The following is a 14,307-nucleotide window of genomic DNA, read 5'->3' as shown; positions in this document are numbered from 1 at the left end:
GTGCATTGTATTCCAACAGTTTTGAGGAGGAGGAGGGGGGCGGGAGGGATGTGTTGGGTTGGGTGTGTGGCATGTGCCATTCTTGGCATACAAGTGGAACAGGGACACGATGAGGTACTTGTAATGAGGAGATATCTGACAAGAGCCCTAGTTTGGGTAGTAGCAGGCGATGCGGCGAAGCGCGCTACAGTAGATATAAGGTAGGGCCATATTTCTCATTCATACATCTTAGTCTCGCCTTCATGTTTCTCCATCGTTTCTCCGCACTTCTCTTGTCGAAGATTCTCTAGACGTGTCCTCTATAAGTACTGTATGGTTTTGTAGTAGATACCTCATCCGGAATCTCGACTAGGATCTCCATCCTCCCTTCTGCATCGACTAGGACTCAATCCCCTCTCCTCCATCGACTAGGACTTTCCCCTCATCGAATCCTCTGTCCGAATTCCTAAGTCTAACTTAACTCTCTCCACGTCTTCGACCGTTGAGCCTTTAGCTCCAGTCGTCTCTCTACGTCGCGCTCTCGCCGCAAGGCGTCCGTCCGGTCCGTCGGCCTAGCCAGCCATAGGAACCTTGACGAAGGGTACACGTTCTTATAACGTGAGACCAAGGCTAACCTCCGACCCCGAAGTCTCCTCTCCATCTCAGACTTCGCCTCACTCCTCTTCACTCACGCCCATCTCCTGACAGGCGTTAAGACTTCTCTTGGATCCATTTTCCTTTTCTTTGGTGAGAGTTGTCTGCTGGTGGTTATATATGGCAGCTGAGCCCAAATGCAGACCACTCACTCTATTCTCCTGTTATTGAGAATGTCGAGCTTTACCTACGCAAGACATTTTTTCTGATAGAAGGGCGCGAGAACCGTCCACCAGAGGATAGTGTCGGTCGTACAAGCTCAGGAATGTCACTTTGGAAATGTCCAAAAGGTGCATGTTACTCGGCTTAAATAAGCTGAGTGTAATTTAACGTGAGCGCGCGCGAGCATTTTGTTCCCTTTCATCAGTCAACTGGGAACTTATTACCTTATATGGTACATTGCAGCAGATTTATTCAGTCTCCGCTTTCACTTTCACTTACTTCCTGGATATTTTTCGGTATATTCATGTCAAACTCCCTCTCTCCTGTCATATAGAATACTCTAAGTAACATTAACAGAAAAAAAAATAAAAAAGGGGTTTTATAAAAACCTGTAGCTGCAAAAACATGTTGCCGCGGTTGCGTCGGAGTTTGATACACCGCAATGTTGCAATAAGCGGAACTGATTGAGTCCCAGTTCCGCTTATTGCATCAGCCAAGCCAATGCCAAGCTAATGCTCCACCGGTACCTGGAGTTGAGGGGGAAAGAAGACACACTACTGATATCTCCTTCATCTTTGGTGTGTTTTCTTGGATTTTGGGCTCGTTTTGAAGCTAATAATTGGTGTTATGAGACACTAAAATTTTATCCCGCACAATGCCGCCGTTGTGGGAGGAGATTGCGGCCGGGTACATGAGGCTGGGGATTCCGGAACGAGGAGGATCATTAGTGAAAAGCAAGGGTCGGCTGACCCCTGCAGGTTTTCGGGTCAACCCTGCGATGGGTCGGGTACGGGTCGCCATTTTCAGACCCGAGATCTTTAAAACGAGCCACAGATCATCAGAAACGGATGGGAAATGGCTGATGTCGTGAACAGCAAGTACGAGCCCCTATTCTCCCTTATCTTATCTTATCGTTTTCATCGCCCTTATCACCTTTTCTTTATTCTCATTTTTGCTCTTATTCTCGACACGGACACTTTCTCCCATGGAACACTGCCTCGTTATGCCCTTCGCCCTACGTCTTATTGTTCTCTCCATTCTTGCACTGCCTCGTTACTCTGTTATTGTCTTCTTTATTCTTCGCGCAGCCTTGTGACTCTCCTTATTGTCCTTTTGTATTTCACCATCTGTTCGTCATCTTGACTCATCGCGGCTATGTAGACAGTAGAATAGGTTTATAAGCTAGGTAGATCCCTCTGTATTTCCTCAGCTTGACCTCTTCGTCAATACACCGGCTTCAGCACTCATCTGCCTTAGTGTGCTCATCGCTCTTATCTCGCTCTCCGCTCTCATCCGCTCCGCTCTTCTGGACTTTGGTTTGGTTTAGTGTTCGCTCTTCGCGACAGCTGAGATATGGTCAAATTATTATTTTAACCATATCTCAGTCATTTCTTATCCGTTTTCGATGATCTAAGACCCAACCTGTGCGGAAAACCCGTCGGGTTACGGGTGGGGTTAAGCCAGGGGTCGGGTCTATTAAACATGTAAGACAATGTACCACTGCAAGTGGGGAAGAGTTTGATGATATTACTCGGCTTAAATAAGCTCAGTGTAATTTAATGCGTGCGCGCACACGCAAAATGGCCACTCCCATCAGTCAACTGGTAACTTGTTTCTTAATCTGGAATGGAGTTCGAAATTGCCCTTCACGTCTTTCCTCGTTCTCTACTTCCCCTTCAACTGACCGTATACTGTCGTGTTCCAACTTGTTTTTGTTGACCTTTGTAGAAACATATACAGTCATTGATCACGTAACGTGACACAATCACGGCACAAATTCTGTGCTGAGCGCACTGCTTGCTGCACGACGCAGGGGAACAAAAAAAGAGTTCGAGAGGGTGAATCATGGTATAAATAAGACAGTACAATACGAATTACAGGCATGAATCAAATCAATGTGTGTTATGTGCTCGAGAAGTAGGACACCTGCAAATTTGGCCAATTTCGGCACCCATCACACAACGTGACAGTACACCGGACATAGCCGCAGCCACCCATCAATCATCGTCCTCGTCATCCTCGTCGCTCTCTCTATCGCTTTCACCGTCACTCAGCTCTGCTTCATCATCACCATGGACATTTTCTTGCTCGAGAGACTTTTTGGCGGCTGCTATGAATGATTTTAAGGTCGGTTTTGGTGCCTTTTTTTCAATATCACGTTGTGGTTTCGGGATGCTGAACCTGGTTTTCTTCGCTCGCGCAGCATTCTTCATCTTGGTCCAAGCTGCCACCTCTGTCTTCAGCTCCTCCTTCGCTGCATCAATCTCAGCATTCTTTGCCTCCCATTCCTTCACAGCCTCCTTCCATGCTGTCCTCGCATCTGCCTTCCTTCCGGCCTCCTCAACCTGCTGCTGTTGCCATTCCGTGAATTTCACCACTTGCTCGTAGAAGCCGTCGCCTGAAAGCATGCGTGGAAGGCCATCTCCCATGAGTTTTGTATTTTTCTTTCCCTTCTTCTTCTCCTTCATCGCTAACTGGATACGTAATTTGTTGCAGTAGGCATCGTTGAGAATCTGGGCAGCTTGCAAGGTTACGATCCGTTGTCGAAGAACTTCTTCAACTCCAACTCCCGGAGTGCCTGCAATAGCAGCGCTTCTTGTTCTGACTTCGGTTCAAGCTTCAACATCTCGGCGATGGACGGGGATGGGTTTGGAATGGGCTCGGTGTCAATGGTGATCCGTGGTGAGTTTGAAGTTGCTAGAGAGTTGCCCAGAATGTAACCCATGTTTGTCTTTGCTAGTTCCTTTGCTGCTTCGCCAATTATTGCCCGTCGGCGTGCGACCTGAGCCTCGGATGGAGATGGTGGCCCATCGGAATCATCTTCTTCATTGATTGTACCTAGTGGGGTGTCGTTCTCGATAGATAGTGTGTGTAACATCTTCGTAATCAGTTTCAATGGAGTCGGAGGGGGTGCAGGTAGATTTGAGTCTGTGAGAGATGATGTTTGGCTGGGAGCAAGCATATGTGGGGTGATGACCGAGCGGTCAAATGGAACAACACCTGTCTTCCGAAAGGCCTCTTTGACGTTGTGAGAGGTGAGTGCATCGAGATGGGCCCGCCCATAGATGCCAAGGAAGTTCTCTTTCGTTATATCTTGGCCCATCTTCCTGACAAATTCATCGCGTTCATAGCTGAGGCGGCGTTTGAGGACGGAGAAGATGATGACGTCCAGTCCCTGATAGATGTGCGTGGTGTGGGAGGGGTAGCACAAGACGATAATCTTGTGTTCTCGGGCGAACGTGAGGAAATCAAGGCTGTAATGCGAGGTGTGGCCATCAACTAGGAGTAACCGCCATTCCCCTTCTGCCTTGTCTGCTGTCTGCTCATTGAAAAGCTTGAGCCAGTCTGTGCCAATCTCGTTATCAGTCCATCCCTTCTTCGAATACCCGATTCTGGATGTAATGAGGGTGCAATCAGCCGACATGATTAAAGATCAAAAAGCGGAACATACGAAGCATTGGCAGGGTTACTTTGGTCACCCCACTTAACCTGATAGCCCTTGCCCTTGAAAATAATGGCCGGAGGAGGTGCTGTTCCATCAGCACATATAGTGACCAGGACAGTGATATTCTCCCGATTCCCGGTGCGCTGCTGAAATTGGGGACCATGCTGATGTGTTCCGATCACGCGCTCGCGTTCTGCTCCATAAGGCTGACATCCGACTTCATCAACAGCGTAGATATTGTGCGTTTTGATGGCGTATTCTGTGAGTGTGCCCTCGAGTAGGTCAAACCACGCTTTGTTATTGTTCGGATTTGCTGCCTTGAGCCTCTTTGACTCCTGTGGGGTCGACCATACTGTTTTGAGCACATCGGCATGCCTCTTTACAAATCTCTCTGTCCACCGTTTCCCTACTCCACCCTCCGGGAACTTATCACCAAGACGAGCTCGGAGGATCCTGTCAACTTCGATTTTGAGACGTCGATGGCTTAGTGGAAATCCTTGACTGGCGGATTTGATGATATACTGGATAACGACCTCTATTTCCTCTGGCAACAACCACTCCAACTCCTGTGCTGCTGCTAGTTTACTCTTCCGCCCTTTCCACTGTTCCAGCAACGTGTTGTGATTCAGCTTGATGATTCTACCGGTGGTTTCGAGGTGGATTTTCTCATAATTTTGACATATCGTGCGAGAACTAAGTCTGGAAGCGCCCGGCGGCTTTGCCTGCTCGAGATCATAGGCAGCTACAGCCCTCTTCATCAACTCTTCCTTCTCCTGGGCAAGTATCCTGGCCCTTTCTTGCTGAGATTTCGCTTTGTTGACCATCGGAGAGTTACAAGAGTGTTGGAAGGGGAGTAGGCATAGAAATGAGGATGAAAACTCACGGGGTACACGCCTGCCTCACCTTGTATTGACCTTGCGGTATCAATGAGCTGATTTCTCCGAAAAAGGTCCTGTGACATGAGGCGTGTGTTTTCAAGTCAATGCTGTAAAGGCGGCGGAAACAACACTTGGCGCATCATCTCTGATGGCTTACGACAATAATGGCTGTCCTACCCAAGTGACAGGATCCCTTTCTACGTCCAAAAGCAACCAAACTTTTTTCATATCCATTAAAAACCTTGTATTTTGACTATGTACTGTGTTATTGCTGTCGATGCTTTAACTCGGCTGATGAAGTAAATGGATATACATTGGAGGCATACACTGCGCCTACTAAGCGAAGACTTTCGAGCAAAAAATCTGGCTTAGAGCGCCCATTTTCAGTCATTTATGGCGCCTTATCTTTATCAGTGTCTCGCTGCTTGATCATGTCACGTGACCTGATCAATGACTGTATTTAGTGGTCATAAAATAATTATGTAAAAACCCGTTTTCAACCTCACCTTTCCATTTAAAAAATATGCCCAGCCCTCTGTCGGAGTTTCAAAATTCAAATGGTTCCTCGACGGCAACCGATTCCTTCCTGTTCGTCGTATACTACTTACCCGACTTCTTCTTTGTATACTTACCCGGGGTCTAATACTTAACTTGGTTGTGTATTACTGGGTGAACTGTAATAATAGTAACTAGTCTTCTTTTCTCTGTTCAGCGTGCACTTACCCGAAATCTTCGATGAGAACTGTATCCTAGCTCTGACTTGGTCAATTTCGTTGTGTATTCGTTAGTGAACTAGCTATAGTAATACTACTCTTTTGTTACATTTTCTAAATACATCAGTAAAGGTGATTACGGCGGAGCCTTATTTAAGCCGAGTCTCCGCCATGCATGTGCATTGGCCCGTATACTAGTTGAGTTTGGAAGGGCTTAAGTTCTTGAGTACGCTCAGCGCGCTATTCATAGCTGCACTTAGCGAGGGGGAGTGTTGAACTTATCTTATCTTATCTGTAGATTATATCGTAGATTAGATTAGATTAGTAAGACTCAGTCCAGAACACTCTAGAACATTCTAGTGTAGAACATTCTGGAACGTCACATGAGTAGGTGCTAATACTTGCACCATATTGTGTCATTATCGCTCATGATGACTCATTCGCTTACTCACCCGTCACACCTTCCATATTTATGTAGTATACGTCACATCTGTCACACTTCCTGTAAACTATAAATACCGGCCCTCCCTGGCCTTGGAATAGATGACAGAGTTCGTCACAACTCTTGTAGTTAGCCACTAGTTAGCCTCACATAACACTCTACCTGGTAAGTCTTAGAGTAGACCACCTTAGCTAGATAGTGTTTGCTCGACACCTACAAGGATATGGCTTACCTCAGCCAGAGTTACAGATGGCTGAGTTGACAAACGAGCTTCGAAGGTGGAGTGGTCGAGAAGAGGAGATGGCGAACAGGGCGGACGAAGATGTTGGCCGATTTAATGCAGAACAACGAGCGTTGTACGATGCGGTGTTGAGTGCAGTGATGGATCAGAGGCCACTGCGCCTGTTTGTTGACGGGAAGGCGGGCACAGGAAAGACGACGGTGGTTCGAGCATTGTGCAACAGGCTCAGATCGATGAGGCGGGTGGTCCTGCCCACAGCAACACCAGCATTCGCTGCTCAGCTGTACGAAGGTGGTCGAACAACACATTCTACATTCAAGGTGACAAATCGCACATTCATATAGGAGACACTTACGAAAAAATGCCACCCCACAGGTTCCAGTGAATGAATCCAACGAGATGTTGGTTGCTGGCATCACCGCTGGCGACTCTCGCTCCGAGTTGATTGAGAGTGCGGCGATGATTGTGTGGGACGAGGCGCCGATGGCCAACCGAGCAGTTCCAAGCTGTGTGAACGATGTTCTGTGTGACATTATGGCGACGGACGAACCATTTGGAGGGAAAGTCATCATTCTGCTGGGAGACTTCCGTCAAACTTGCCCCGTCATTCGTCGAGGCTCCCGTGCAGAGGTTGTTGAGGCGTCCATAAAATCTTCACCACTGTGGAGATACTTCACAATCCATCGACTGATCCACCCAATCCGTAATGCTGAGGATCCAGACTTCGCGGCGTTCGTTAACTCAATTGGCGACGGAGCAGGACCGGACATACCTTTGCAAAACCTGGCCATAGCAGCAGACGAAGACCACATGTGCAATTTCGTCTTCCCAAACGGTGTTCTAGCCGATCCCCGCCGATGTGTACTGCGCGCCATCCTTGCTCCGACAAATCGACAGGTAGATGCGTATAACGACCGAATGCTGGATCGACTTCCTGGGGATCGCAAGCGTTACTTCGCCGCAGATAAGATCAAGGAGTCCGAGGAAGCTGACCTACCTCCACCCGAAGGAATCCTTGACTATGTCATGCGCAACAACCTGCCAGGCATCCCTCCCCACTCAATATCGTTGAAAGTGGGCGCCGTGTGCCGACTCCTCCGCAATTTCTCAATTGATCGAGGATTGGTGAAGAACATCCGAGTGGTGGTTACAGGCCTTGGAACGTGTTTGATATCAGTACGGGTTCTTAACGACATGAACATGGCTGGGGCTGAGGAGGTGTTGATCCTGAGAATTACGTTCGAATACTTCCTCCATTCAGGGCATACACTGGCTCGACGACAATTTCCTTTCGCGCCCACCTACGCTACAACGTTCAATAGCTGTCAGGGCCTAACTTTAGATCGCGTAGGAGTTGACCTCACCTGTCCAGTTTTCTCCCATGGGCAGTTATACACTGCAATGTCGCATATCCGGAATCGCACACATGCTGTTTTCCGGTTACCTGCAGGTGCTACTTCGACGACAAATGTAACCTATCACGAGATATTAGCGTAAAAAGTAGATTATTTATGACCTTAACGAACGTTGAACGTCGGATTCACATTCCAACGACCACGTGCCCCTTCGGGCCTTGGGGAACCCGGATGCCGGAGGACCAATGCCCTGCGCGATGGCCCAAAAAGATGGAATTCGTGTATTGTGGCATTCAATTTTTGGCACTATAACAATAGAAGTACATGAAATGGTGCTACTTACATGACCCCCCTCTGTTACAATGCGGCGGACCTCTACAAACTCAAGGTAGATAGGGCACTAGGCTGCACTAGGGTCCACTAGGGCTAAGTTAGGGTGTGCCGAAGCGGAGCGAGGCTGAGCTTGTCTCATCTATATCAGGATCTCCGATCCGGGAATCCGGACCGACACCGAGCCCCGCCATCAGACAATGAGCGCGTCGGTTCTTCGACGCGACGACGAGCGCTAGACGCGAGCGGGTGACCCGAGAATTTCAGGAAAGAAGGGGGAAAAACAACTCTTACCTATGCACGAAACAGTAGCCACGAAAGGTCAATATAGAAAAGAGTTCTTCATCCTCAACAGTCCCGAGATTTACCGAAAGACGAAGGAAGCTGTCAAGGACTTCCCCGCCGCGTCCAATATCACCGTTGTCGCAGTCAATGCAGTTTCACCAATCAGGAAGCCGATGTCCCTGTCCCCCGAGATGCGCTCCTTGCACCCGCTCCTCCGACCCCGGCGCGAGGTGAACCATGGGATGGATGTTCTTATGACGGGCGCTCCAGGTCACCGACTCCGATTCCGTTGCAAAGACGATCCACCAGACATCATCAGCAGCCGAATGGGCAAGGGAACGGTGGTGGCACAGATGATTCGGGCAGTGACGACGACCGGGAGGACAACATGCCGGGGTATGTGGAACCTGAGGATGGTAGGGAGGGACGACCAACACTTCCTGCCTACGAGAACGCGACATTTCAAACGGCACATGCTGTTAACCTGCAAATCAACAATCTCAACGTAAGCCACCGAGACAACAGGATAACCGCCACGAGTCTCGTCAGCATCAGCGCAAGCTCCATCGACGAGCTGTCGACGGAAATTATCCGCGCGATCGATACCACATGCGGATCTCACGAGACGGCGATGGCGTGCAATTGGGGATCAGGGCCTTTCGCTGCCGGACTCACAATCAGTCAGGCGGTGCAGTTCCCTTCCTGGTTCATTAATGTGTGAGTGCATCACCAACTTTCCCAATACTCTGAAATGTTCTAACATAACTCTTCCCCCAGCGGTGTGCCAGGTGATACACGGATTGACGGTTTTGGAAGTGGAGTCACCCGGCAGGTGCTTTCTTCTGCTGTGGGCAAAGCTTGTCAACGGCTCGGTCAGAGCTGGGTGGAGCCAACCCACGGAGAAAGGTATGGGACACTGTCCGGCTTGAGATCGAACCGATTTGCCTCGACGGCTAGGCGCACAGAGTGCTTCACCCTTGGGGTGATTCGTGCACTCTGCCTCGTCATCGGAGAAATCCCCCCATTGCCTGTTTCCCCTGCACTGATCGTGGCAGCCGTGTGTTAAAAGGGAAAAGTGACCACATCCGGAATTGAACCAGAGACTTCCTCTACACATGAGGGACGCTCTAACCACTGAGCTATATGGTCTTGTTCAAAGCAGGAGTAGGAGTAAGTATAACCTCCTAGGATGGGTTTGAAGGGGCTTATGCCACGTTGGGCTGTGCCACAAGGGGGCTATGCCACAGGTTGGGCTTATGCCACATGTTCAGGGACCCTGACCATGATCAGAGAGTGAAGTCAACAGAGTGACATATTCACAATCTAACACCGTGGAAGGTGCAAGTGCCATCGTTGACCGCGAGTTCCTCCACCTGCTGTTCCCTTCTGTATCTGCGTTTGTTGGCCTTATCCCTGAGGACCATGGTCAGGGCATAGCCTATTCCCAACCGCTTCAGCTGTTCTTCCAATCATGCTTGGAAGACTTTCAGGTGAGTAATAACGTCAGTCCTAGTGTCGTAATACACCACTGACTGACACCAATCACTAGGTTACGTACGGTCAACCAGCACAATCCGCCGAAGATCGACAAATGATAATACATGCTGCCGTCACCGGATCTCTCCTCTGCCATCCAGTAGAGGAGGATCAGGCTGACTGTAGACTCTTCCAAGCGTTCTCAAAGGGGTTCAATATCCCACTTGCGGGTGGAGGAGGTTTGAAACCGGTGAGTGTATACTCGGAGTGTGGGTTTTTTGCTGGACTGAAACACATCTTTTAGTTCCTATCAGGTTCGATCAAGGCGATTGTCGCCAATGCATATCACTGATCAATCACCTCCCCGTTCGATCTTATTCCGAAGCTCGATTTCACGTTCTCAGATGAAATCACGAGGGAGGACCAGGAGGCGTTCTCCAATGCATTCAAGCGCTATGTACATGGCGTCGGTCACCCTGGCTCGCCGGAGATCGAAGCAATGGTTTCCGCGGAAACCCGGGCGGCAGAGGCACACGATGCATTGTATCGTGCGAAGCGCGTCGCAATGGTCACTACTGGGGTCGACCTGCTTCCTCACCAGGGGCAAAATATCAAGGTATCTATTTTCTATGCCATTCAATGCTGCTTGTCCTAAAAAAGTCGCTTTTTAGATTGAACTGAGCTCAGCGCCCCCGCCAGACAGCTATCGTCAACGGCTTGCAGACGTAGGTGTTGGCTTTCCTTTTCTTTCCTTTTCTTGGTTTTTTTTTTTTTTTTCCTCTCTCTATATGCGTTGTCTGATGATCATTACTATGCCAGGTGGAACGACAGGCACTCCTTGGTTATGTCCAGGCGTGCTTCTTCAAGGTTATATTTTTCCTCAGCGACCCTTTGCGCACTGCACTGCAGCAATGGAACAAACCATTGGGTGAAGATACGAGAATGGACATCATTCTCCATCAAACATTTTGCATGGTAGGAGGAGTGGAGGATGGTTATACACTTTAACGATTTTCAGTAATCATTCGCTTCTTTTTTTTCATTCTTTTTCTTTGGGAATCAAGACAGCGCTCATCATTCGTTTCTTTATGATTTTTTTTTTTTTTGGGAGGATCAAGACATAGCGCATTCGTTTCTTAATTTTTTTGGGGGGGAATCATGACATAGCGCTCCCTACTGTTTCATTATATCAGCTGCACTGGTTTCATTTCATATTCGTTTATTCATACAATTATGTCTCGCTGGCTCACGGTTTTTTCACACTCGCTTTTCCTTTTTTTTTAACTTTACTGGGAAAGTTGTCTTTTCCCCACTTAATATTATTGACGGACGTTGGTGCATTATATCGCGATCTTAAAGCGGGGGCAGACATAGCCCAGTAAAATATACCCTCCCACAGTGCTTCCCGATGGCCCATTGGATTCGATGTACTGGTGTAGCAGTTGAAGTTGGTGTGGGGTATAAGGGCATGATTCAGGTTCGACGTTGACAATTGAAAACTCCTCTGGCTCCACTGTATACTGGTAAGGAAGTTGGTCATCTGTCCTTCCCGCTGCCTCTTGACGTTCGTTGTGACTGGTACGGGTAGGGACGTACTCGACATCGCGCCAGTCAATGCCATAGCCAACAGCCTCGTCATCAGTCATTTCGGGAGCAGGGGGAATGGTTCGTTGAAGCAAACTCTCAATGCGACAACCTTCCGGAGGTGTGGTTCCTTCGGGGAACTGCATACAGTGGTTGTTCCAAGTTTGCCTCCAGGCGTCAATGTCGGAATTGATAACAGGTAAGAAGACCCGATGGAGGAGCCAAATGTGTTCAGCGGAGTCGGGGTTCAGGAGCCCAAACTCCAGGTATGTGCTCCCTTTGAATATATTAGTGCTTTCCTCTCACTGCTGGACTCCAGTTCGCTGTTTTAACAGGTTATGAGCCCCGGCTCCCTCTAGCCACCTCCTGAACAGTCAACTCGACGCTCCCAGCAGTTGTTTCGCAATTTTCTGCGCAACCGAAGGGCCACGTCATCCTCGTTTTTTCTGCCACGTCCCCTCGTTGCGCGCTACCTCTTCGCTCAACAACGAACGCCCCTCGCTGTTCGTTCACCCGCTATCTACCGTTCGAATCAGCTGTCCGCGCTCTGTGAGCTGCGCACTCCGATTCATTTCGACTCTACCGGCTCAGTTTCGTCGCCGTTTCGCTTGTTTCTTCGTGCACGTCCCTGCGTCCCTGCGTCCCCGTCCACCACCGTCTACCACGATGTCAACGTCGACCCCGACCTTCGCCGAGCTAGGCTCAACGAACTACAGTCTCTGGGCTGGTGACATGGAGGCCTGGTTCCGGGCCCTTGGACTCTGGAGGATTGTCAATGGCACCTCTCTTCGCCCTACCCGTGTTGGGGACATTACCATTACACCGTCCTCAGACGCGGTAGAGGCCTGGGAGACCAAGGCAGACAAGGCTGCTGGCTGGATCTGGCTTATGCTGGAGGACAGTCAGAAGATCCATGTTTCTTCGCACAGGGACGATCCCTGCAAGATGTGGACGCTGCTGCGTAATGCCCACATGCAGCAGAAGCCTGGCACCCGCTTCAACGCCTACGACGACCTCTTCTCCATCCGGAAACGCGAAGACGAGTCCCTCCAGGCCCTCATGAACCGTGTGGACGACGTCATGAAGCTCATCAAGGACCTCCGGCCTGCCGACTTCACCCTGGACAAGCTGGACAACGAGCTGACCGCGATGGCACTCATTCGAGCCCTTCCGGACGAGTTCAGCGCCTTCACCTCGTCTCTTCTGCTCCTGGACAAGGTCGACAGCGAAACCATCCGTCAGGCCTTCATTGCTGAAGAAGCCCAGGGAGATACAGACCCTGCTAGCCAACGGTACTTGGACTTCGGCTGATCTGCCTCCAGGAGTCAAGGTCTTGCCCTGTGGATGGGTCTTCAAGATCAAGTTCAATCCGGACGGCACCATTGAGCGCTACAAGGCTCGTCTCGTCGCCAAGGGCTACTCCCAGCGTCCCGGCATCGACTTCACCGAGGTTTTCGCCCCCACTTACCGTCCTGCTGCGCTCCGGCTCGTCCTTGCCCTTGCTGCATCTTGCTCTTGCTGCAGCTGAGGACATGCATCTGCGCTCTGTGGACATCTCCTCTGCGTTCTGTTAGAATTTGTGACTTTGGCACTTTCCCTTGGTCGATTCCCTTCATGTTTAGTGTCATTCGAACCGGCCTTTTACGCTCTTTCTAACGTTACGCTCTTTCTAACGGTACCCGGGGGACGGTAATCCGTCCACTGGTTACCGAGGTATTTATGTTTTACTTCGTTTTGCTAATAACTCCGGAGCCAAGCCCCGGATTCCTTGGCTTCGTTTCTTGTGTTCTCGCCTATGCGGACCTCCGTCTCCAGACATTTCATACTCCGCAATTGTGTTATATATAGTCGCAGCATCATTCTGGAGTCCCTCAGTGCTTTCCTCTCACTGCTGGACTCCAGTTCGCTGTTTTAGGGTCTCTACAGCTTCGAGAAACAGATCGAGCACCGTCTGCGCTCGATTGTTATTGTGGGCGCGGAGTCCTGCTGTCCCAAATCGTTAACAGACTGTGTGTGTAAACCGGTTGGCCTGGTGGCACCACTCCCGCTTCTACTGCTCAGCGTTGGATGGTTCTTGAAGACACGCCCAGCTGCCTGGCCAGGGAGGTGGAGCCCTGATGGCAGAGAGCCGTGGTAAGCATCGCCTGGTCGATGACTTTCCTAGGACGTCCGGGATTTCCAGTGTACTCGTCCTGTACAAACAAGGGATGAGGACCTCGGGGGGCTGGTGCTGATGACATTGCCTGCTCGAGTTCGTCTTTCATCCTCGCGATGCTGTCGTCGATAATCCATTGTTGGTCGGGGGAAGGGTTTGAATAACCTGTGGAGGGATATGTGGAAGATGGCAGTGCCCTGGGGTCGCGATTACCGCTGTGGATGTGCAAGCCTCGGCGAGTGTCCTCTTGGAGTCAAGAAAACTTTCTGGCAAGGTTGGGCTGTGGCATTGGGCAGTAAGTTTCACAAAAAGATTGCCTCGTTTGGTTGGCTTATACAAGAGCTATAAACGTCCGTCGTGGAGAGGGAAGCTTGTGAAATGTGTTCTTTCTGTTCAGTTTCCGAAGGGGATCCACCAGTTCTTGGGTTCTTGATTTCACTGTTTATATACAGATTCACGTTGACTACCTACACGCATGCCAATGGAAGCTTATGCCAACAGTTTCGGCTTTAAGGCGTCGGGTCTCGCCCAAACACCCGGGACCATGCCCGTTCTATCGCAGGATTTGCAACTGAGCGACTAAAGCTATTAATCTTGCCTTGCGAGTC

General features: G+C 49.8%; 4 protein-coding genes and 1 non-coding gene across 5 annotated transcripts; 2 read left to right on the top strand and 3 right to left on the bottom strand.

The window, feature by feature from the left end:
- Positions 1-2,792: 2,792 nt before the first annotated feature.
- Positions 2,793-3,263, bottom strand: CC1G_08555 (hypothetical protein; the record flags this gene model as incomplete). Its single annotated transcript, XM_001832675.1, has 1 exon — positions 2,793-3,263. The coding sequence occupies one exon, from the start codon at positions 3,261-3,263 to the stop codon at positions 2,793-2,795; it is 471 nt and encodes a 156-aa protein (XP_001832727.1).
- A 3,259-nt stretch (positions 3,264-6,522) lies between these two features.
- On the top strand, positions 6,523-8,011 carry CC1G_08553 (helicase-like protein; the record flags this gene model as incomplete). The annotated part of the gene is made up of 2 exons (XM_001832673.1): positions 6,523-6,834; positions 6,890-8,011. 2 exons carry the CDS (start codon positions 6,523-6,525, stop codon positions 8,009-8,011), a joined length of 1,434 nt encoding a protein of 477 aa, XP_001832725.1.
- A 484-nt stretch (positions 8,012-8,495) lies between these two features.
- Positions 8,496-10,968, top strand: CC1G_08552 (hypothetical protein; the record flags this gene model as incomplete). Its single annotated transcript, XM_001832672.2, has 8 exons — positions 8,496-8,714; positions 8,804-9,201; positions 9,262-9,356; positions 9,823-9,974; positions 10,034-10,210; positions 10,346-10,576; positions 10,632-10,685; positions 10,780-10,968. 8 exons carry the CDS (start codon positions 8,496-8,498, stop codon positions 10,966-10,968), a joined length of 1,515 nt encoding a protein of 504 aa, XP_001832724.2.
- On the bottom strand, positions 9,561-9,633 carry CC1G_20182. Its single transcript has one exon. It is a non-coding gene; the product is annotated as a tRNA-Thr (tRNA).
- Positions 10,969-11,300: 332 nt separating the features above from the next.
- On the bottom strand, positions 11,301-11,690 carry CC1G_08551 (hypothetical protein; the record flags this gene model as incomplete). Its single annotated transcript, XM_001832671.2, has 1 exon — positions 11,301-11,690. The coding sequence occupies one exon, from the start codon at positions 11,688-11,690 to the stop codon at positions 11,301-11,303; it is 390 nt and encodes a 129-aa protein (XP_001832723.2).
- Between the last annotated feature and the right edge of the window lie 2,617 nt (positions 11,691-14,307).

This window comes from Coprinopsis cinerea (genome assembly GCF_000182895.1).
Source record: "Coprinopsis cinerea okayama7#130 chromosome 9 map unlocalized cont3.9, whole genome shotgun sequence".
In the NCBI taxonomy this organism is placed as follows: domain Eukaryota; kingdom Fungi; phylum Basidiomycota; class Agaricomycetes; order Agaricales; family Psathyrellaceae; genus Coprinopsis; species Coprinopsis cinerea.
Note: the sequence above shows the minus strand (reverse complement) of the source record. Positions and strands in the feature narration are given on the sequence as shown.